Source organism: Ahaetulla prasina, chromosome 3 (assembly GCF_028640845.1).
Source record: "Ahaetulla prasina isolate Xishuangbanna chromosome 3, ASM2864084v1, whole genome shotgun sequence".
NCBI lineage: Eukaryota > Metazoa > Chordata > Lepidosauria > Squamata > Colubridae > Ahaetulla > Ahaetulla prasina.
Window position 1 is genome coordinate 190,670,933 of NC_080541.1, and position 22,171 is coordinate 190,693,103.

The 22,171-nt window shown below is 34.9% G+C and overlaps 1 protein-coding gene across 3 annotated transcripts in view; it reads left to right on the plus strand.

The window, feature by feature from the left end:
• The window catches only part of RALGAPB (Ral GTPase activating protein non-catalytic subunit beta), a 75,556-nt gene that overhangs the window by 9,542 nt on the left and 43,843 nt on the right, over nt 1-22,171 (plus strand). For all 3 annotated transcript variants that reach the window (XM_058175511.1, XM_058175512.1, XM_058175513.1), the window contains exons 2-9: nt 2,633-2,848; nt 6,275-6,477; nt 7,269-7,432; nt 8,706-8,892; nt 9,975-10,106; nt 11,249-11,427; nt 20,183-20,331; nt 20,468-20,678. In XM_058175511.1, coding sequence (XP_058031494.1) covers nt 2,633-2,848; nt 6,275-6,477; nt 7,269-7,432; nt 8,706-8,892; nt 9,975-10,106; nt 11,249-11,427; nt 20,183-20,331; nt 20,468-20,678 — 1,441 coding nt within the window. The remainder of the gene's footprint in view (nt 1-2,632; nt 2,849-6,274; nt 6,478-7,268; nt 7,433-8,705; nt 8,893-9,974; nt 10,107-11,248; nt 11,428-20,182; nt 20,332-20,467; nt 20,679-22,171) is intronic.

Sequence of the window (22,171 nt, forward strand, 5' to 3'; positions counted from 1 at the left end):
CCCTTCATTTTATAATTTTTTGTCTCAAAAATAATAAGGTATTATGTGTGGGCATAAATAATCTAAAAGGGCTGTTTGTGTGCTTTAAAATTTTGAAAAAATATGTTAAGAGTAAAAGAAATGGTAATAATGAATTATGTAAAGCAAAGAAACTTTGAAATTCCATATAAACCAGGCAAATGGTTGGCATATAAACTAAAGAAAATAAAATTGAAACCTCAAGAGGGAGATAGAGTATTAACAGATAATGTGGCTATCTGAAAAAGAATTTCATCAATATTACCTTAATTTGTATGACTTGACATTTGTGTAGAAAAAAATGGATGAATACCCTGTTTCCCCCAAAATAAGACATCCCCTGATAATAAGCCCAATTGGGCTTTTGAATGCATGGCAATAAGGCCAAGCGCTTATTTCAGTTCAAAAAAATATAAGACAGGGACTTATTTTTGGGGAAACACGGTATCTAAAAAGGATTACAGAGAAAGACAAGTTATGAATGGACCTATAACTATGAGGGAAATCTCTGAAGCTATAAAAGAAAGATTAAACTAGAAAAAGTGCCTGAACCAGATAGATTATCTTGCCTTTATTATAAATATTTTGAGAATGAACTTTTACAACTTCTAGAAAATATGATGAATTCTATCCTATAGGCTGGAAAAATGTCAGGACGTGGAAAGAAGCTTTAATACCTAAAGAGGGAAGTTTTGACTTTAACAAGGGCTATGGGCTAATATCGGTACTGATTAAGTTATTCACAGCACTTCTAGTTGGTAGATTGAAGAATTTATTTTCAAGGACCATTGTGGGTTTTTACCAAAAAAGAAGAGTGAAGAACATTAGAACTGGGCTGAATATTTTGGAATATTTGGAGCAACATGGAAAAGCAAGTTTAAAGTGTTAAAAAATATGAAAATACAAGTTCAAACAAAATTACCAGTAATGAATAGAACTGGGTTTAAAATTGAGAAGGTAAAATAGTGACAAATAGAAGTAATCCTTGCTTAATGACTGATCACTTAGCAACCATTCGAAATTATGACAGACCTCCTCAGAGCTATTTTAGAACCCATTTTCTAATTTCTGGTAACTGTATGCGCATGTGACCCCATGGTCACATACTGCATTTTGAGTGCTTGAGAATTGGCTTGCAGCCATTGCAGGGTCCTGTGGTCATGTGGTTGCAATTTTTTTTAAATTTACATTTATATCCCGCCCTTCTCCGAAGACTCAGGGCGGCTTACAGTGTATAAGGCAATAGTCTCATTCTATTTGTATATTTACAAAGTCAACTTATTGCCCCCACAACAATCTGAGTCCTCATTTTACCTACCTTATAAAGGATGGAAGGCTGAGTCAACCTTGGGCCGGGCTTGAACCTGCAGTAATTGCAGGCTGCTGTGTTCTAATAACAGGCTTCTTACCAGCCTGAGCTACCACGGCCCTTTAATTTTTGGTGTTTTGTGCTGGTTTCCAGTGTTTACTTCTAGTTTCTGGCAAAAGTCCATTGAGTAAAATTGATTTGCTTAATGACCATAGTGTTTGTTAAATGATTTATATCTAAAAGGATATTCTTTAGTCTCACAAGTTTGCTGCTGCTTTAATAATAAAATAAATGGGGAGAATGGATTTTAAAAAATCAACTGAATAGTCAAACAAACACATTTTAGTAGATTACAGTATCAGTTCCAATTCTTTTTTGAGTAATTTTATGGGTTGCACCAATCCTTTTTGTTCACAATCGTATATAAGTCATTGGCCCCGACGGAGAGGGTGCGTAACTTGGGCGTCCTCCTGGATGAACGGCTGTCCTTTGAAGATCATTTGGCGGCCGTCTCCAGGAGAGCTTTTTACCAGGTTCGCCTGGTACGCCAGTTGCGCCCCTTTCTGGACCGGGATGCCCTATGCACGGTCACTCACGCCCTCGTGACGTCTCGCCTGGATTACTGCAATGCTCTCTACATGGGGCTCCCCTTGAAGGGCATCCGGAGACTGCAGTTAGTCCAGAATGCGGCTGCGCGGGTGATAGAAGGAGCCCCTCGTGGCTCCCGGGTGACACCTATCCTGCGCAGACTGCACTGGCTACCTGTGGCCTTCCGGGTGCGCTTCAAGGTGTTGGTGACCACCTTTAAAGCGCTCCATGGCATAGGGCCGGGCTATTCTGGGACCGCCTTCTGCTACGAATACCTCTCACCGACCGTGCGCTCTCACAGAGGGACTCCTCAGGGTGCCGTCAGCTAGGCAGTGCCGTCTGGCGGCGCCCAGGAAGGGCCTTCTCTGTGGGGGCTCCCGCCCTCTGGAACGAGCTCCCCCCAGGACTTCGCCAACTCTCGGACCTTAGAACCTTCCGTCGTGAGCTTAAAACACACTTATTTAGGTGCGCAGGACTGGACTAGGTTTTTTAGATTTTTAAATTTTGAAATTTTAAATTTTATATTGATTTTAATTGGTTTTGGTAATCAGGCTGGTTAGAATAAGTTTTTTATTTGTGTTTTAATCTGTATTTATATGTCCTTTTTATATGCCTGTTAACCGCCCTGAGTCCCTCGGGAGATAGGGCGGTATACAAATGTGATCAATAAATAAATAAATAAATAAATAACATTAATTCTGTATTGTTTCATTTCAGGTACAGTCTATTCTGCAGTATAAAGGCATTATGTACTCAGAGTGGAGGTCTCTACATCTTGTAATTCAAAATGATAAAGGTCACACCAGCGTACTTCACAGTTATCCTGAAAATGTGGGAAGGGAGGTGGCAAATGCTGTTGTCCGTCCTCTTGGCCAAATTTTGAATTTGTCATCAACGGCTGGAAATGAAAGTTTACTAAAAACTGACAAAGAAGTAAGTATCCATCTGCCCAATTTTTAAATTCCACTTTATGTATGTGTGTCAATAAGGTTATTTCTCTAATTTAAAAATAACAGTGCTGAGAAACAGACATTTTTGTACATTCTAATTGAATGCATTCCACAATGAATTATAGCAGCAGCAAACTGTCATTTGAAAATAGATATTGCCCCTAATTTGATGTAGATTTGTAACTAAATCTCTTGTTCTATTAACTTGACAAGATCTGTGTCCAATAACATATTACAGGTAGTCCTCAAATTATGAATATTCATTCAGCAATCATCTGAACTTACACCGGTGCCGAACAAATAGTTCTTACTCCCAAGACCGCAAACTTACAGCTGTTGCAATGCTCTCATAATCCAAATTGATCTACATAGCAGTCCATCATCAATAAAGGAGAATATTTGTAGCTCAAGGTTGAAATGAGGGGTCCTTGGTGCTCTCTGAGCTTGCTTGTTTTCTTGCAGACATTTCATTACCCTAACTAGGTAACATCATCAGTGCTAGTCACCATCATTTTTGACTGCAGGGATTCTTTAACTCTGCCCACATGCCCATCTCCCACCATGCCTGCCTTTTTGGCCCCCTGCCCTTCATAGCCCGGTGTTCCACTGCCCTCAGCTGACTTTCACCATTTTTGCCTGGCCCTTTGTGAGGCAGCTGCTAGCCAAGTTTGCATGTGACAGTTTCATCATGAGACCTGAGGAAGAAGTCTCACATGTCCAGCAGCCGCCTCATGAAGGGCCTGGCTAGATCTGCCTTGTCAGCAACAAGAGCAAAAAAATAGTAAAGGCCAAAGAGGCAATGGCAGCTGAGTTGGGGCTTCATACCACTCACTGGACTCAGGTGGATACAGCTTTGTACGGTGCTGCTGGGGCTTCCAGAAATGGCTGCACTTTTGTGCTGCTGTGCTAGGACTTCCAGGGGGATAACAAAATATCAAGCCTATTCTTGTTACATCTACATTAATTTAATATAATAATCAGTGCCAGCATTTCAATTGTTTTACTTCCCTTTACTCTGTGGTATGTAGGCACTATACATATCTTGTCTTAAATGCATCCATCCATCCACCCATCTTTTTTTTTTTAGTTCACCCCGGCTTCAGTCTCAACAGGATAAAAGAGTTTATCTCTATCTTGCAGCAATCATAATTTTCCACCACTATCCCGCTACTAAGAAGTCACCTGTATTCCAGATACTTGTATTAAGAAAAGTAGGTGGGAGGAAAAGATTGCTTATAATTGTTGTTTGCTTTGAAAAGCATACAGCTTCAAGTCTATTTCAGTAACTGAGATAACAACTCCAGAGAGTAGTAAATGTTTATTAAAAATTTTGACACTACTATTTGTGGAAAATTGATGATTTAGCTGCTGCTGACATATGAGAAATGCCAATTTAGCATATCTTCAATTTAATTCAATATAACAGGCTGGGAAATAATAATTCAGAAGAAGAAAAATACTTCTTACTTCATAAAATAATTATAGTGTGGCTTTAATAAATTGTCACTTATTATTAAAGTGCATCAAGAAAATTCAATGCTTAAATTTACATATTATGCCAAGCCAGTTTTAATTCTAACTGTGCTTTAATGAAAAAGCTTACTGATCTGGTTCGTACCTAAAGCTACAAACCAAACTAAAAAAAGTTAAGGTTTTCCTGTCCAGTTGTATCCGACTCTAGGGCATCATCTTCATTTCTTGGCTGAGGGACCCAGCATTGCTGAAAAATATTTTTCCTGATCATATAGCCAGCATGGCTACATGCCAGAGGCACACAGAACACTATTATCTTCCCATCAAAGTGATGCCTATTAATCTACTCACGCTTGCATGTTTTCAAACTGCTAAGTGGACAAACCACACTGTGACATTCAAACAATTTTAGTAAATTCTGACTACAGTTTGCCATAGTCAGAATTTCAGTTTCACTATGTACATACTGACTCAGGTACTCTATGCTCAAATCATATACCTCACATGTCATGCAGCAATTGCTATGATTATTGGTGATTTCAGTTTAAATTATAATAGATTAGAATTAGAATTAGAATAGAATTTTTTATTGGCCGAGTGTGATTGGACACACAAGGAATTTGTCTTGGTGCATATGCTCTCAGCGTACATAAAAGAAAAGATACCTTCATCAAGATATTTAATTAACAGTGATATGGAATTTGTTCAATTTTGGAGAATTTCCCCCCTTTTTTGCAATTCCCCTTTCCTCGCGTTCAGAAGACTTGTCTAAAGGAATTACATTGTGAAACTGATGTGTATACTTATACACTACTCACCTAAAGAGCCCATTCAGATTACATGAGAAATGAAACCTTCCCAGGGGACATATATGACCCCACCTAGTCAATTTTCTCAGCCTGAAGAAGCTACTTCCATAAACAGCAAAATGTTTCAAATCAACAAAATAAGTCCAATTTCCATTACTCAACTTCCAGACAACTGTACCTGGACGACTTCTTCATTAACATCTTGTGTAGTTGTGTCTGTAAAGTTCAGGTTTTGTTTCATCAGTCCAGAGCACTTTGTTCCCCCCAAAAATTGAAGCTTATCAAGGTTTTCTTTTGCATACTTGAAACAATTGATTTTTGTAATGAGTTCAGAAAAGATTTCTCTCTGACAGTTCTCCCATGCATTGTGTAAACAATTTTGTACTGAGGATTTGCGGACAATTACACCAGCATCATCTAAACCTTTTAGGAGATCCATGGGTTCTGTTTTGCAGCTCTGTCCTATTTTTCAACTGTCCTAGCAGATATTTTTCTGGCCTTCCAGGGCTTCCTTCACTTCAACTGTTTCATGTAGCTGTGTTTCATGTGCAATGTTTCTGAAATTTCTAGCTGGAACCATTTTTAGAGATATTATTATAGTCTTCCACTCCTTTCTAACAGTGAAATTATCTTCTTTCAAATATTCAGACGTCTGCTTAGAAAAGTCTGTGATTGTTGAAAACAAGAGTGTTAAAGAGTGTTTTTATTAATTGTAGACCTAGTGAATCAATCACCTTTTGGTTCCTAACAACTTTACAGTAAAATAGAAATAAAAGAACAAAAAAGCACTAAATCAATCAGAAGGCTTTTCAAAGGTCTGCACATCACATATTCACCATTATCTTGAATCTGTAAATACATGGATGTAAATAGTAAGCATACATTCAAATCTGCAAACACATGCCATGTTTAACTTTGTACCATGTGTAGGCATGTTAAGTTCTATTCACTATGGATTCAGTGAAACATACAAACAATATAGTTTGTAGTCCTCTGCTATACATAATATTTCTAGACCCAAGTATTTTGAATATAGCTGATGAAGAACTGGATTTTGTTTTTCAAACTTGATTGCTTATATTTTTGCCACTGCTGGTATTAATACTGCTCTATTTCTATTTTCTTAGGTAAAATGGACAATGGAGGTGGTTTGCTATGGGCTAACTCTCCCTTTGGATGGTGACACAGTGAAATACTGTGTTGATGTATATACAGATTGGATTATGGCCCTGGTTATACCTAAAGATACAATTCCTCCACCTGTTATTAAAGAACCAAATCTTTATGTTCAGAGCATTCTCAAGCACTTACAGAACCTCTTTGTACCTAGGTAAGTAGTATAGAGCAAATAATTATATGTCTTTATAATAATTAATCGAGACAAAATAATAGTCCATGCTATCAGCCATTATTTATCTTAAAACTATAGCTAATACTTGTTTTAGATTACTAGAAAAATCTTGGTAACTTTTGTTTTAGGAAAGTGTTTTAATTGGTATTTATGTTTTTGAGTCAGTAAAATTTTTATTCTTTAAAATGTTATTTGTAAATTTTTAACCATCTTAACTCTGCAACTAATTGCCAGCAGTTGAAGTAAAATATGTAAGCTAAAAATATAATGCCCCACATGTTTCAAGCTCTTCTTCCTTAAGCAGGATCTCAGAAAATGGTAAATTTTTAGAAGAATTAGTAGGTATTTTGAATTCAACGAGGTAACTCGGAGATTTCAAATTATTCTACTTATTACTGACTTTAAATGCTTTGAAAATTCTTTTTATGACTAACCTCTCTTAATCCTGCTGTCAGGCCCTTGACGGTATATTACAACTAGGGAACAAGACTCATATGGAGTTTCATTAATCAAGTTTAATGTCAGGAAATGTTAGAATAGAGAATCTTTGTAAATGCAAGAATAGAAATCAATTCAACAGAACTCCCACTCTCATTTAAGAAATAATTTGTTAAGTGAATCTGTTTTTCCTCAATTACAAAACTGAAGGGCTATGTACCCTTTTTTTGCTGTTAGTGACGTTTTGAAATACTTGCTATTGTTTTCCAATTTCAGTCTTTGCAAATACATTTTGCAGTTTGTGTTGTTAAGGTATGTTTTCTTCCTTATAGGCAGGACCAAGGTTCCAGTCAGATTAAATTGTGTTTGCAAGTTTTGAAAGCTGTACAGAAATTGGCTCATGAATCAACCATTATGGCTAGAGAAACATGGGAAGTTTTATTATTGTTTCTACTGCAGATTAATGATACTCTATTGGCACCTCCAACAGTACAAGGTTAGACATAGCTTTTCTTATTTATTACTTCTCAATAAACTTTTAGCTAGAGATTATATCATTAAAAACATCCTGCTTTTTTATTGTTTTAACATTTTAAAGCATCACAATCGGGTGGGATTCAGCCAGTTCAAACCAGTAGTTGTTACTCTCTTCCTGACGCTATGCCGTCCTATTTAGCTGCATTTTTTAAGCTGTGTCATGCATGAAAGCACGCGTGTGAGTAAAGTGCATGCGCAGAAGGCTGCGCGCATGTTCGGAAGGCGAGCGTGCGCACGTGCATGCTCATATTTTTAGTGCTGCGGCAAACCAGTTGTTATATTATGTGAAGCCCATCTCTGATCATAATCTTAAAATGATGCTGAAATATTAGACTTGATCTCTAATATTCGGTAAACTGAAAGTACATTTTTTTGATGAATCGATTTTTATCTCCAATTCATTGATACCAATATAATGTTTTTAAGGACTTGCAGTATTTGTGAGCCTCAGATCAAAATCTAATCTATGTTGCAATAGACCCCAAAGATTTCTCATACCCACAATCCTAGAAATACCCACAATCCTAGAAATAAAACATTGTTTCTTCTATATGTTATTCCAAGAACTTGTCCTAATCTTATTGGAGATAAATAATAAAGCCCATGTATTATATTCATAATATTTTTATATTGTGCATATTTGGCTGATAAAATATTAGCCCAGTTATATTTTTGCAAGTCCAGTAAATTAAAACAGTCAACCAATTTCGTTGTATACATGATGTACAATGACAATAAAGGCTATTATTATTATCATCCACAAATGTTAATCTCAATTTAGCTAATTAAATTCTTGAAAAGCTGTTTTCTGAATAACTTGTTTTTACAAAAATATTTATTTGGAATTAGCATTGAAATATCTCACAAGACATAATTCAGAAGAGAGAATGTATTCATTTTCATAGTATTAATTATATTCTACAAATTTAATAGAATTTTAATACGTCCAATAACATCCAAATCAACCTATTCTAAAAGTTTCAGTATTTTTATTTCTATATATTAGAAGAGTTGTTGGAAATAACATTTTCCAGGAATTTAATATGTACATGAAATTTGCTAAATAGTTCTGAATGAAGCTGATTATTCTGATACATGATCATAAAGCTATATCACAGTTGCGTATGCAATGCAAACAGTTATACCTAGATGGATCACAATTATCCCTTAATATAAAAATAATAGAGGATTCCTTCCAAGGAAGATTTTTGAAATATTCTTTGCTTTGTTAGGTGGTATTGCTGAAAATCTGGCTGAAAAACTGATTGGTGTATTGTTTGAAGTCTGGTTGCTAGCCTGTTCTCGGTGTTTTCCCACACCACCTTATTGGAAAACTGCCAAAGAGATGGTAGCAAATTGGAGGCATCATTCTGCAGTGGTAGAGCAGTGGAGTAAAGTCATCTGTGCACTCACTGCTAGGTAGGCTATCTCTTTTTTCATTATTAAATTTGGCATTACTAAATGATGCAATTGATATTAATATTTCAGGAGATCACCTTGGGCATTGCTCTTTCTATTCAAACTGACTTTTACCACATCTGAAATATTACATTTACTACGTGTAAGCTTTTGAATTTGTTCTTAAATTTGCCTTATACACTGTAAGCCGCCCTGAGTCTTCGGAGAAGGGCGGGATACAAATGTAAATAAAATAAATAAATAAATAAATAAATTTAATTTCACTGGGGTCTGGGTGGTCACATAGCAGAATGCAGATCAGAGTTCCCATTATTTGTTATTTTGCTTTTTTTTTTTTTTTTTTTTTGAAATAAAAAATTGTCATGTTATGAAGAGTCGTGCAAAATAATTATGTAATACATCCTTTTCATTGTTGTTATTCTAAAAGCAAAATCTATTGCTAGGATTCTGAATGGGAGCTAGGCATATTCTTTTGCCTTTGTCAACTATTATACCACAAAATCTTTGCAAAAAATCCATGGATGAATCTTAAAAGAGTTTTTATACATAAGGAGAGGCTATATATATTATTATTGAAAGCTCTTTGTTTTTCATAATCACTGCAATATTAAGAGTAACTCTGCATTGTATGAATATGACCATTTGAGCAAGGATGTTTCATGTCGCTATATAACTAGTTAATTCCTTGTTTATATTTATTTTATTGGAGTACAAATAAACTGTTAACTGCAATTTTGCTGGGTCTAAAACAGGGGTGTCAAACTCACAATGTCACAGCAGCATCACATGACATATTGGGACTTTCCCCCCGTTCACTAAACCGGGCGTGGGCATGGTCAGCGTGTGATGCATCTGGCTGGTGGTTTGACAGCCGGGAGTTTGACAGCCCTGGTCTAAAAGAAGTACTTCATGAATTTTTTAAGTGTTAAAATATAATTAGGTTGATTACAGCTTGGATGTTTACATGATATTTATAAGGATTTTGTTCAGCAAATGCCTCTATTGAAATATGAATACTAATATATGACTGAAATCAGTTAGAACTCTAAAACCATTATTAAAAGGCCTGTTTTTGTTCGTAGATTGTTGCGTTTTACATATGGACCTTCATTTCCACCTTTTAAAATTCCTGATGAAGATGCAAACTTGATACCTCCTGAAATGGATAACGAATGTGTTGCCCAGACTTGGTTTCGCTTTTTACATATGCTGAGGTATTATACAGAAGAGAAATCATGTAATGTTATTAGCAAGTTATCTATGTATGAGGGGTATTTTTGGGTAATCACTTATTGAAATACATCGACCTTTTTGTGAAATGGCTCTGTAGTAGTTCAGGTCCAGATATTCAAACCAATAATAAAAATAAAATAAAAATCCTATCTTGTTAATCCAGTCACTGAATATCTTTCATTCTGGAAATAAATTAACCCGTGGAAACATCTAACTTAATCTAAGCATTTGGATTTTGGAGTAGTCCTCAAAACAGCTTTTGTATAGTTCTGATTGAAAACATTTTTTCTGACTACTTTAAAAAATAGTTTTTCTGAAATTCTTCATACCTTTTCAATGTTTTGCTAATTGTGTTCCTTTCACATAGCTCTATACTGGTGTTTTTCAATTTTGGCCACTTGAAGATGTATGGACTTCAATTCCCAGAATTACCCAGCCAGCATGGGTTAAAAACCATGGTTAGCTAAGGAATTCTGGGAGTCAAAGTCTACACATCTTCAAGTGGCCAAGGTTGAGAAATACTGTTCTAAACACAGAAAATTAATAATTCCTCCACTATAGCTGTACCATTTTCTTATAACACTGTTGCATTTGCATCAGCATACAAGCGTTATGTTCCCCTAGATCAGGGGTCTCCAACCTTGACAACTTTAAGACTTGTGGACTTCAACTCCCAGAGTTCCTCAGCCAGCCAAGCTGGCTGAGGAACTCTGGGAGTTGAAGTCCACAAGTCTTACAGTTGCCAAGGTTGGAGACTCCTGCCCTAGATGACCATAATTAATAATATTTTAAACCTAAACCCACAAACACCTTGGCAGCAAAGTATTGGATAAGTTGTTTATTACTTCTTGGTCTATTAAGTTTTAAACATTTCATCTTCAGAACATATTTAAAAAACAGAAATCAATTTTTCATGCAGCACTTTAGAGATAGCAAGCTTTATGATAAATTTGTCCATTGGCATTAAAAATTTAAGGAATGATGTACGTTTCCAAACTTTCAAGAATGATTCAATCTTTTAATTTCTTTAAAAGAATCTTTTAAAAGAGTAAAAATAGTCAATGTATTCTAGAAATTTTCCTTCATCAGGCCAGTGATTAAATAATATTCTTTTTCTTTGTAGCAATCCTGTGGATTTGAGTAATCCAGCGATAATAAGTTCTACCCCCAAATTTCAGGAACAGTTCCTAAATGTGAGTGGAATGGCTCAGGAATTGAATCAGTATCCCTGCCTTAAACATCTGCCTCAAATATTTTTTCGTGCTATGCGTGGGATTAGTTGCTTAGTGGACGCATTTCTAGGTAAAGTATTTTAATTGATAAGATGTTGCTTTCTTCTTTTTGTGGTATAGATTAATGGATTTTAACAATTCATATTCATTTATTTAACAGTACAGTTGTGTGCTGCAGGACTAGAATTGCATACGTGTCAATGACCTTATCTGCACATTTGAAATATATTTTATTTCAAATAATTGGCAAGTGTTAGTCTTCTTAAGAGCTTCAACTTCCACCTCTGACTCCCATCTGTCTGTCCTACATATACTTTCCAGGGACAAAATTTAAGGTGTTAAAGTATTAAGTTAGAAATGTAGCAAATCCTTGGATGATCCAATTGTCTTTCAGGAAACCAGCCAAGTATTTTTCTGGTCAAGTTTTTGTAGTCTTGGTAATAGATATTGAACATAAATTATTAATATATTTAGCAAAATGCCTTGAAATATTTCTTGGTTGCTACATGAATAATTTGCTTTGAAGAATTTTCAGGATTTTGGCTTTGCTGTTAACTAAAACGATTGCCTGTTTTTGTATGAAACCATAACTTTCAGTAAAAATTGAATATAAAATGACATTTTCCTCAGGAACTGCTTTTTTTGGAAATGTTTCCATTATGGCACATAATGTATCAGAAATATACTCTCTCTCTTCTTTAGGAGTTGCTGCATTTACAGCCAGTGGGTGCGAAAGATTACCCAGATATGGTATTAAAACTTGTTGCACTCTCTTGGGTGACAAGAATCTCAGCAGACGGGCGGTGATTTTAACAGTGGTTGGGGTTTGAATCAAATTTTGGAAAGATGCAGTATTCTGTCATTATAGTTTCTTAATATAAATTGATATATTAACATTGTAATAAAAATACTTAAAATATAGTATTTTGTTTAATTTTTAAAGTTGCTATACAGATTTCCTTTTTGCTATAAAATTGGGCTTCTTTTCACTGCTGTGGATTATGTATTTCCAGAAATACTGTGTATATACCCTGTTTCCTCCAAAATAAGACATCCCCTGATAATAAGCCCAGTCGGGCTTCTGAGCACATAGCAATAAGGCCAAGTGCTTATTTCAGGGTTCAAAAAAATATAAGACAGGGTCTTATTTTCAGGGACACTAAGTTAAATAGCACAACTACCATTCCTTAAGATCTTTAAGTCATGTTAATAAGTTTCTCTCTCACACTGCAACAAAATTAATGTGATTTCCAAAATTGTATAATTGTAACCATTTTATAAATGCAAAAGTTAAATGGAATCTTAATTCGATCTTATTAATGACATTGGTCTACCCCTACTATAAAGAAACAGCTATAATGGTAACAATTCCATAGCTGTGCATTTAGTTCTTTGTGTAATTTTTCTATTATCCTATTCTAATAACATTAACATACTTCTATGCAGGAACCTATTAAGACATGTTTAAATTTTCTAAATATTGAGAAATAAGAAAAATATCTCATAAATTAATTTTTTTGAAAAATTCACAAAGGGATTGTTTGAATAAAGGGGAAGGATTCTTTTTATGGGGCATTAAACAGAATGCTTTAATAATTTCAAAAGTGCAGTGTATATTGCCAAACTTGAGACAGGTGGCAGAAATGAGTATTTAAATAGCAACTGAAGTTCCACACAGATAAATACAGAATGATTCACTTTAGACAAAATTCTTAACTTTTAGGTGATTGCTAATAGCGATTGAGGTAATGGGAACTGAATGTGAAAGTCTTGGATTTTGATATGAATTCAGTGTGTGGCTGCTATTTAAAAAAACAGAAAAAGAAGATGCATATTAGGATAGTTAGGATAACTAAAATTTGCTACTAGTAAAGTACTTTGAAGTAGTTTAAAGCTGGTGCTATGATGTATATTTCTAGTGTTTACACTGTGATACTGTGTAACAAAAAAAAGTACAAAAACATAATTTGCCTAATCAAAGAAGTTTCCTTGGAGGGGAAAAATACACTGTAGCTTCAAAAACAAGTGTAATGGAAATATATAAAATTATTCTTTGAGATGAAAAAATGTGATAATACCAACATATGAAATCATCTATTGCAATGAATTTCAGCTGTTGATACCTAGGACTAGTGAGGTGGAGTATGGAGTGAAAACTTAAAACTTACCAAAAATTATAAGTATTATAATAGAATAACTTCAAATATATTTTTAAGAAGTCTTTCCATCATGATGGGATCTGCACTCTCTGATAAAATTATTGATGGGTTATAACTGGGAACTACTGGTTGAATGAAAAAGATAAGTGGGAATTTTAGGACAAACAAAATTAGATTACTTCACAATGCGCTCTGGAATTTGCTGTTACAGAATTTGCTGATGCAAATATAACAATCTTAATTATATTTAAAAGAAGATAAATACACAGAGACTAAGGTATTCAAATAATTGGTAGTTATGATGTCAGTGTATTCATAACTGCAATGTTAGAGGTTGAATATATAATTAAATATTCAATACTATTGAATAGGAGCTGGCAGGGAGCATGAGCAGGATGATTATATTGCACTCATGCCTAATTTATGAGTTTCCTGTTGACATCTGCTTGGCTGATGTGTATAGATTCCTGGTCTAGCTAACCCAGCAAGGCTGTTACGCCTATTAGTGGGGAAAAAACATGATGTATATGAATAGGTTAACAGTTTGAAAATAAGCAGATCAGCTATAGTCATTCCATTTTAATATTTATGAAATACTTTCCTGTCACATCCTACAATAAATTATAATAAACTATAAAAGAATATAATTAAATTATATGGACTTTTTTTGCAGAATGCTATTTAAAATTTATTGCAACGTGAGAGAGCTACACTTAATCATGAGTCAAATGCAGAATTTGCATTAAAATCACTTAGAATTATTTGTTAATTTAAAACTCATAAAAGCCCAAACGTTTGAATAATTGTTTAATAACAGAATACTGCTTCTAATCTGTTAATCACTCACTTGTAAATTGTCCTTTCATCTGTGGATTAAAGACCTCCCTTAATATTTTTAATTGTGAATGAAGAATTCTGTCTTGCATTTGAGATTTCAAAATGACAGCAAAATAGTGAGCTTCAGAAATGAAGTCGTCAAGAACACATTGACACTGAAGAAATACATTATTTATTTATTTATTTATATTTATTTTTATTTATTTTATTTTGTCACAACAATATATGTAGGTATCATACAAAAAGATTATATAGTAAATAAACACATATATGGGTAAATATAAGGAGGTATAAGCATATATATAGGAAGAAGAAAAGAAAAACAGTAGGACAGGAACGGTAGGCACGTTTGTGTGCTTATGCACGCCCCTTATGGTCCTCTTAGGAATGGGGTGAGGTCAATAGTAGAAAGTTTTTGGATAAAACTTTTAGGATTATGGGAAGAGACCACAGAGTCAGGTAAAGTATTCCAAGCACTGATGATTCTGTTACAGAAGTCATATTTTCTGCAATCTAGATTAAAGCGGTTGACATTAAGTTTAAATCTATTAGTTGCTCTAGTATTATTGCAATTAAAGCTGAAGTAGTCTTTAACAGGAAGGAAATTACAATAGATGATTCTGTGAGTTAAGCTTAGGTCTTGTCGAAGGCGACGGAGTTCCAAGTTTTCTAAGCCTAGGATTTCAAGTCTGGTGGGATAGGGTATTTTATTGTTTTCAGAGGAATGGAGAACTCTTCTTGTAAAATATTTCTGGACACGTTCAATTGTATTGATGTCAGAGATGTGGTGAGGGTTCCAAACTGGCGAGCTGTATTCTAGAATTGGTCTAGCAAATGTTTTATATGCTCTGGTTAGTAGTGTGGAAAAGAAGCTACGCAAAATTAGGCTTACAACTCTTAGAGCTTTTTTTGCTATGTAGTTGCAGTGGGCTTTGGCACTTAGATCATTTGACATGAAAACTCCAAGGTCTTTGACGGGATGGGGGTCGTCTGTAAGGTAATGTCCATCTAGTATGTATTTAGTTTTTGGGTTCTTTTTTCCTATATGTAAGACTGAGCATTTGCTGGTTGAAATTTGGTGCTGCCAATTTTTAGACCAAGCGGATAGATGATCAAGGTCGTTTTGAATGATAGAAGTATTGTCTGTGGTGTTAAATAGTTTGACATCATCAGCAAAGAGAACACAATTACTTGAGATGTGGTCACAGAGATCATTAATGTATAGTATAAAGAGTGTTGGTCCAAGGACGCTGCCTTGAGGAAGGCCACTCTTGACAGGAACAGGATTCGATAAAGCATTGCCAATTTTGACCACTTGTTGTCTGTTAGACAGAAAAGCAGATATCCATTTGTGGAGGGGTCCTGAGATGCCATAGGATGTTAGTTTTAGGAGAAGTTTATCGTGTACTACTGAGTCAAAAGCTTTGCAGAAGTCTATGTAGATTGCATCTATTGATTTGCCTTGATCGAGATTTGAAGTCGATATGTTTTTGCAGTGGAAAAGTTGTAAGTTACATGATAATTTTTTCCTGAAACCAAATTGTTTGTTGGAGAGTAAGTTGTTAGTTTCTAAGTGTGAGGTAATGGATTGGTTGATGATAGATTCCATGACTTTGCAGGTGACGCAGCAAAGGGAGATCGGTCTGTAGTTTTCGACTAAGCTGGGGTCTCCTTTTTTGAAGATAGGGATGACTGTGGCTAGTGAAAGTTTGGGAAGAGAACTGGTAGTGAAAGCTTTATCAAAGATAATACTTAGGGGTTCTGCTATATTAATGGAAAGTTTTTTAAGAAGTATGCACATAGTCTATCGGGTCCAATAGAAAGCGATGGTTTTAGGTTGTGAAGAGCTTTTCCAACATTGTCTTCTGTGAAATCTATATGAGTTAAATCATCATAGTCATTGCTGGTTCGTTTGTGGAATGTCGGATATGTGTTATCGGAGTTAACAAAAACTGAGCCAAAGAAAATGTTGAAGAGGTTTGCTTTGACTGTTTCGTCATTGCATTCTTTGTTGTTAGAATCTTTTAGTGGTGGGATGGATCTTGAGTCTTTAAGTTTATTGTTGACAAAATTATAAAAGGCACGATTGGAATTTGTGCGCAGAAGGTTCTCTTCTTGCTTGGTGTGGTAATTTGTGCATTCAGTTCTTATTTGGTTGCATATGTTTCTGTAGCGGTTTTTGAAATTTGTAACATAGCCTTTTTTGTTTCTTTTCCAGAGGGATTTTTTTTTTTGATTGAAGTTTTTTTATTGATATGGGTAGTTTGTTTTTCTTGGTCATGGTAGTCATTTGTGGTACATATAGTTTAATGATTCTATTGATTTCAAGTAGGAAATCAATAGTGGTCTATAGTGGTCTTCAGCGGTTATGCAGGTTGCAAACAGATTTTGCCAGTCCAGAAATGAAAGATCATTGTTTATAAGGTCGTAATTGGCTTTTTTGAAGTTGTAGTTGGGAGTACTGTTGTTATGACGATTTAAGTATGGACGTATATTGAGACGAAAATCTATCATGCAGTGGTCACTGTTGGAAAAAGGTTCTTTAATTTGTAGTCCGTAAATTGAGTTTGAATTGTTGCAGAAGATGAGGTCAAGGCAGTTGTTGAGTCTTGTATTGTTAGTTACAAGTTGTTCAAGACCTAGGTTTATAACAGTGTTGTATAGTGTAGTATGGATTGGGTCAGTTGAACATTCATTAGTTGTCCAGTTAATGAGAGGTAGATTTAGGTCACCCAGGAAGATGAGAGGATATGGGCAAGAGGTAGCCCATGTTAGCATTGAGGTTAGCATATTTGCATGGGTAATGTCATAGTCAGGGGCTCTGTAGCATAGTAAGAATCGAAGAGTAGTGTCAAGGGATAGATACTATAGTTTCAGGAAGAGAGAGTTTATGTGCTACTTGGATATTTTTTAGATTCAGTGACTTTTTGTAAAAGATAGCCACTCCGCCACCTCTTCGGTTTTCACGATCTGATCGATAGACTTGATATTCTTTGTTTGAGATAATGGAGTCAGGAAGTGATGAGTTCAGCCATGTTTCACAAACAAAAATGATATCAAATGTGCCACTGTTTAAGAGGATAAATTCAGGTAATTTGTTGACTATGCTTCTTGCATTTATCAATTTGCATTTGATATCTGAAGTGATTGGTGTTGAAGAGGTAAGGGGCGTGCATACCTAGTTTTGGATGTTAGTAGGTTGGGGGTTGTGTACCTTTGGTTTCCCTGGGCTGCACAACAAACTTACAGAGGTGCTATGACAGGGGTGAAATCCAGCAGGTTCTGACAAGTTCTGGAGAACCGGTAGTGGAAATTTTGGGTAGTTCAGGGAACTGGCAAATACCATTTCTGACTGGCTCCAGAATGGGGTGGGAATGGAGATTTTGCAACATCCTTCCCCTGGAGTGGAGTGGGAATGGAGATTTTGCAGTATCCTTCCCCTGCCACACTCACCAAGCCACACCACGCCCACCAAGCCACGCCCACAGAACTGGTACTAAAAAAAATGGATTTCATCACTGTGCTATGATATTGTGAACTACCAGCTCAAAATAGTTCACAGTTTTGGCTTTGGTTGACCATGAAAAAATTATAGAGCTATTTAGGGTGCCATGAACTGACAAAGTTTGGGGACCTCTGTACTATACCCTACATCTAGAGAACCATGGAGTTTAATTTTGTTGGAAATAGCTTTTCTATACTTATAGATTAGACTTCCATGTAATTTGACTGCTCATATTCACTTTGAGGCAACCAGATTCCTCAGCCATCAAAAGAAGTCTTATCAAAGTTTCAGAAAGTTGTTGAGGGCATCTTTTCCTGTTCATTTTTTTTTAAATCCTCCAACTCCATAGCTAAAGCCGAAAAAAAAAATAAAGGACATAATTTTATGAGAAAAACTGAGGAGCTTTCCTATTGTTATTCCTTAGGCTCACTAAATTGGGAGTAAATTGTAGCAAGATTGATTTCTGAAGTTTATGAACATAAATGAGATCCCCTTAAAATGGTTTGGGAAATGTTCATGAGCAATTTGTATTTTGATGGAGGAGAACTTTGCTACAAAACAATATATTGCTTCTAAAACGGGAAGAATAAAACTTTTTAATATTTGCTACAGTAAAGTTGAATTCTGTGGTGTTTTAAAAATAAATTTAAGCACTGCATTTTCAAGCCTTAAGTTACATTGATATTTTGTAGCTGTATATTTAGAGTGAGCAATTGGGGAAAATGGCTCCATGCAGTTCCTGGCATAGCATTTGTGGTCCCCAAAATAACTTGAAATCCAGCTGCCGAAGTTCTGCAACAAGATGATTCTCAAAGGGATTATTTTTAATTAATTGATTAATTAATTTTGTAGTATAAGGACAGTGTTGTAGAGGAGGAATGAAACGATAATATCTGCATGAGATAAAAATAGAACTTCTCCAAAAATGGTTTCAGCTGGAGTTGGTAGCTGAAGCCAAGATGTAGCTTCCAATGGCATTACTGAAAAGAAGGGCAAAAATTTCAGGTTTTTTTCCTACTTGTGAGAATACAACTTTCTGTTAAAGAATGGGTTTAGGAATCAGAATAAAAGCATTCCCAGTAATTGTGTGCTTATGGCACACTAGTATGTATGTGTGGGTATGTGTATATTTGTTTATATACCTCCACAAAGCCACAATCCCAAATATACACAGAGTAAGACAAAAATATATTATTAGTTGTATTAATAAATACAATTGAAATTAATTTCTTGTAAAATAGAGAGCTCTGTTAACTATTTCTTACAGAATTATTTCTTGCAAAGCAAACATGGAAATGGAATACAACAAAGGGGTAACTGCATGTAAAAGAGAAGGAAGAAAAAAGAGCAGGATAGGGGAAAAAACAAAAGAAAGCTATTCATTATTTCTTGAATAATGACTAATTGTTTGTGGTGGCCTGGTAACTCAGCACTGATCTCTTGTACATTTCTTTTTTTTCCTGCAACTTCTAGGGCTGTCCAAAGTATTCAAAAGGGGCAAAACGCTCACTGAAGCATTTAAACCAGCCATAGTCTCAACTCTGCTAGTAGTTCCAGTAGAAATATTACCTGTTCAAGATACCCATGCGGAAAAACTGAGAAAACTCTTTGAAGCAACTGGTGCTCCTTCTCAGCCTTTCAAAGTACATCACTGATTTAACACATCAAAAAGCGGATGCTTGGTTGGTCTATAATGAAGTGCCCCTTATGAATGCTTCTAAACCATTACATCTTTTTCTGTTCTGACCAGTATTGTAAGGCTGACTCCCTCAAGTTAGAGTTAATTATTTGATAGGGAAAAAACGCTTCTTAATATCATAATATAGACATAAGTGAAATGTTTGCAAAAGCATGCTACAAATTTTTTGAAAGTAGAGCATCATATCACTGCATACGCTTATGTAGAATTGTTTCCTTGTGCGTCTTGTCACATAAGGATTTTTTCCCCATAAATGCCTAATCAGTTTACCCCTACTGGTTTTCTGTAGCTTATCACTCTGAAAAATGTTCAACTAGATATAAGAAAGCTGTGCATTTAACTTTAATACTTTATTATTTATGTTAGAGACAGACCATGCTCTTTAAATTTTGAAGACGAACTATTAAACATTTGGTTAAGAAATAACTTTTTTCTTCTTCATTTCTATAGTTTTTTTTCTGTTTTCCTGGTATACATTCAAATCTGGTTATGTTTTAATTAATATATATAATTTTAAAACTTTCGCATCTTTCTAGCCTTAAAAAAACTAATTTTCTAAATTTCTAAAAAGATACCACTGGTTTTAGGAAGAACTTCAGGTTCAAATTGATGTTACACTTTTCAGGTATTTCAAGGCCCCGCGCTGATAGTGCTCCACCTACACCAGTAAATAGATTGAGCATGCCCCAAACTGCAGCTGTTAATACAACCCCACCTCATAATCGAAGACATCGTGCTGTAACTGTGAATAAGCCAACAATGAAAAACAGCACAGTAAGTCTTTATCCTTAACAACAGCTATGTTGCATTGACATTTCTTATAATACAGATAATAATTGATATTATTATATTATAAGTATATTAGAGTTCTAAACAAATGCTTTTCTGTTTTTTTTTTTCATTCAAATAGGCTAACACTGCTCATGCTTCCAAACACCAGCCATCTTCTACTTCTCCGCTGTCTAGCCCAAACCAGACTAGTTCTGAACCTCGACCATTACCTGCTCCTCACAGGCCAAAAGTTAACAGTATCTTGAACCTCTTTGGATCATGGCTGTTTGATGCAGCCTTTGTTCATTGTAAGCTTCATAATGGAATAAACAGGGACAGCAGTATGACTGGTAAATATTTTCACCCATTTTGTACACCTCATCTTCTTTGTTGGCATTAACATGTTTGGCTAACCAAAATTAAAATCTGAAAAAAATATATGATTAACTTATGTCAGTGTGAAATATTACATTAATTTAATATAAATAGCATCTTGAATTTAAGGGACTGTAACAGTTAAAAGTCAAATTTTGTAGTTAGGTTACTTATTTTCACTGACACTAATAAAGATGTCTTCTGCAACATATTGGCTAAGAGAAAGTGACATGAAGGGAATTGTTTACATCTATGCCTTTAAAAAGCACTACTTCAAAACCAAATTTCCTAACTGAATTATTTCAAGCAGTCAATTAGTAGTACGGGAAGGAAAGCACTATAATAAGATGTGTTATTTCATTATTGCTGGGGTTTTTCTTCTCCTAGAATTGCTCTTTGGGTTTCTTTCAGAATTTCTGTCATGAAATCTGTGCATTTCAATGATTAGTTAAATTCTTTAGCTTCAAGGGTTCTGTAAACCTGTAGTTTTCAATCTTTGATCTTTAGTTTATTTTATCTGACTGTCTCATAGTTATTTTTTAAATTTACATATAAAATTGGACATAGCAGAAATAATGTATAATAATGTTCCAGACAGTAATAGAATGAAGCTTTTGGCTGATAATTTTTTCCTATCTCAGTAAGAATACATCATGTTGATATAACTCAGAATCAGATTGCATAATATTTTAGTAGCTTGTGATTCTATATTCTGTGGAAAATATAGCCACTGACTCCACCCTCACTATAAAATTCTCAAGCCTTTACTGTAACAATAGTAAATTTAAGTAGCATTTATTGATATTTAAACATACAATGCTAAGATGCTAAAAATTTGTAAGTGAAAAAGATTTCTTTGTTTTTTCATGTTTCGTATTGTTGCGTATTTTGGTATTCTAGTACTTAGTCTAATTTGCATTGTGCAATATGTAGCTGACTTTGACTGATCTAGAAAGCAAAACTGGTTTGGGGCTGGTTACTATTTAAGCTACCTAAGAAGTCCAGGGCTAAAGGCTAGACTGGGAAGTTGAAAAAAATGTTTTAGAAAAAGACAATAACAAATAATTTCAATATCAAGACAGTAAAACTGCATGTATGTGTTAGTAAATCAATAGAAGTTTAGCTCAATTGGGAGGTAATTTTTCTGTATTTTGATATAGGTAACAGGAACAAGAATTAAAGACCACTAAATTTTTTAAAAGCTTTTAAAAATAATGTGCTATGGAGAATATAAGATCTATACACAAAGGGCTTGTTGCCCTGCAATATGCAAAATTTGAAAACTGCCTATAGCTACCAAATTGTCCTATCAATCAGACAACCCCAGACATATTTTTATTTATCTAATTTTTTTTCAGGAAATATATTTCAGGAAAAATATATATTCAGGAAATATATATATTGTCTTGAAGTAACTTGCCCCTCAAAATGGGCAGCACTGTTGATACCATTGTTTTCTGCCCCCCTT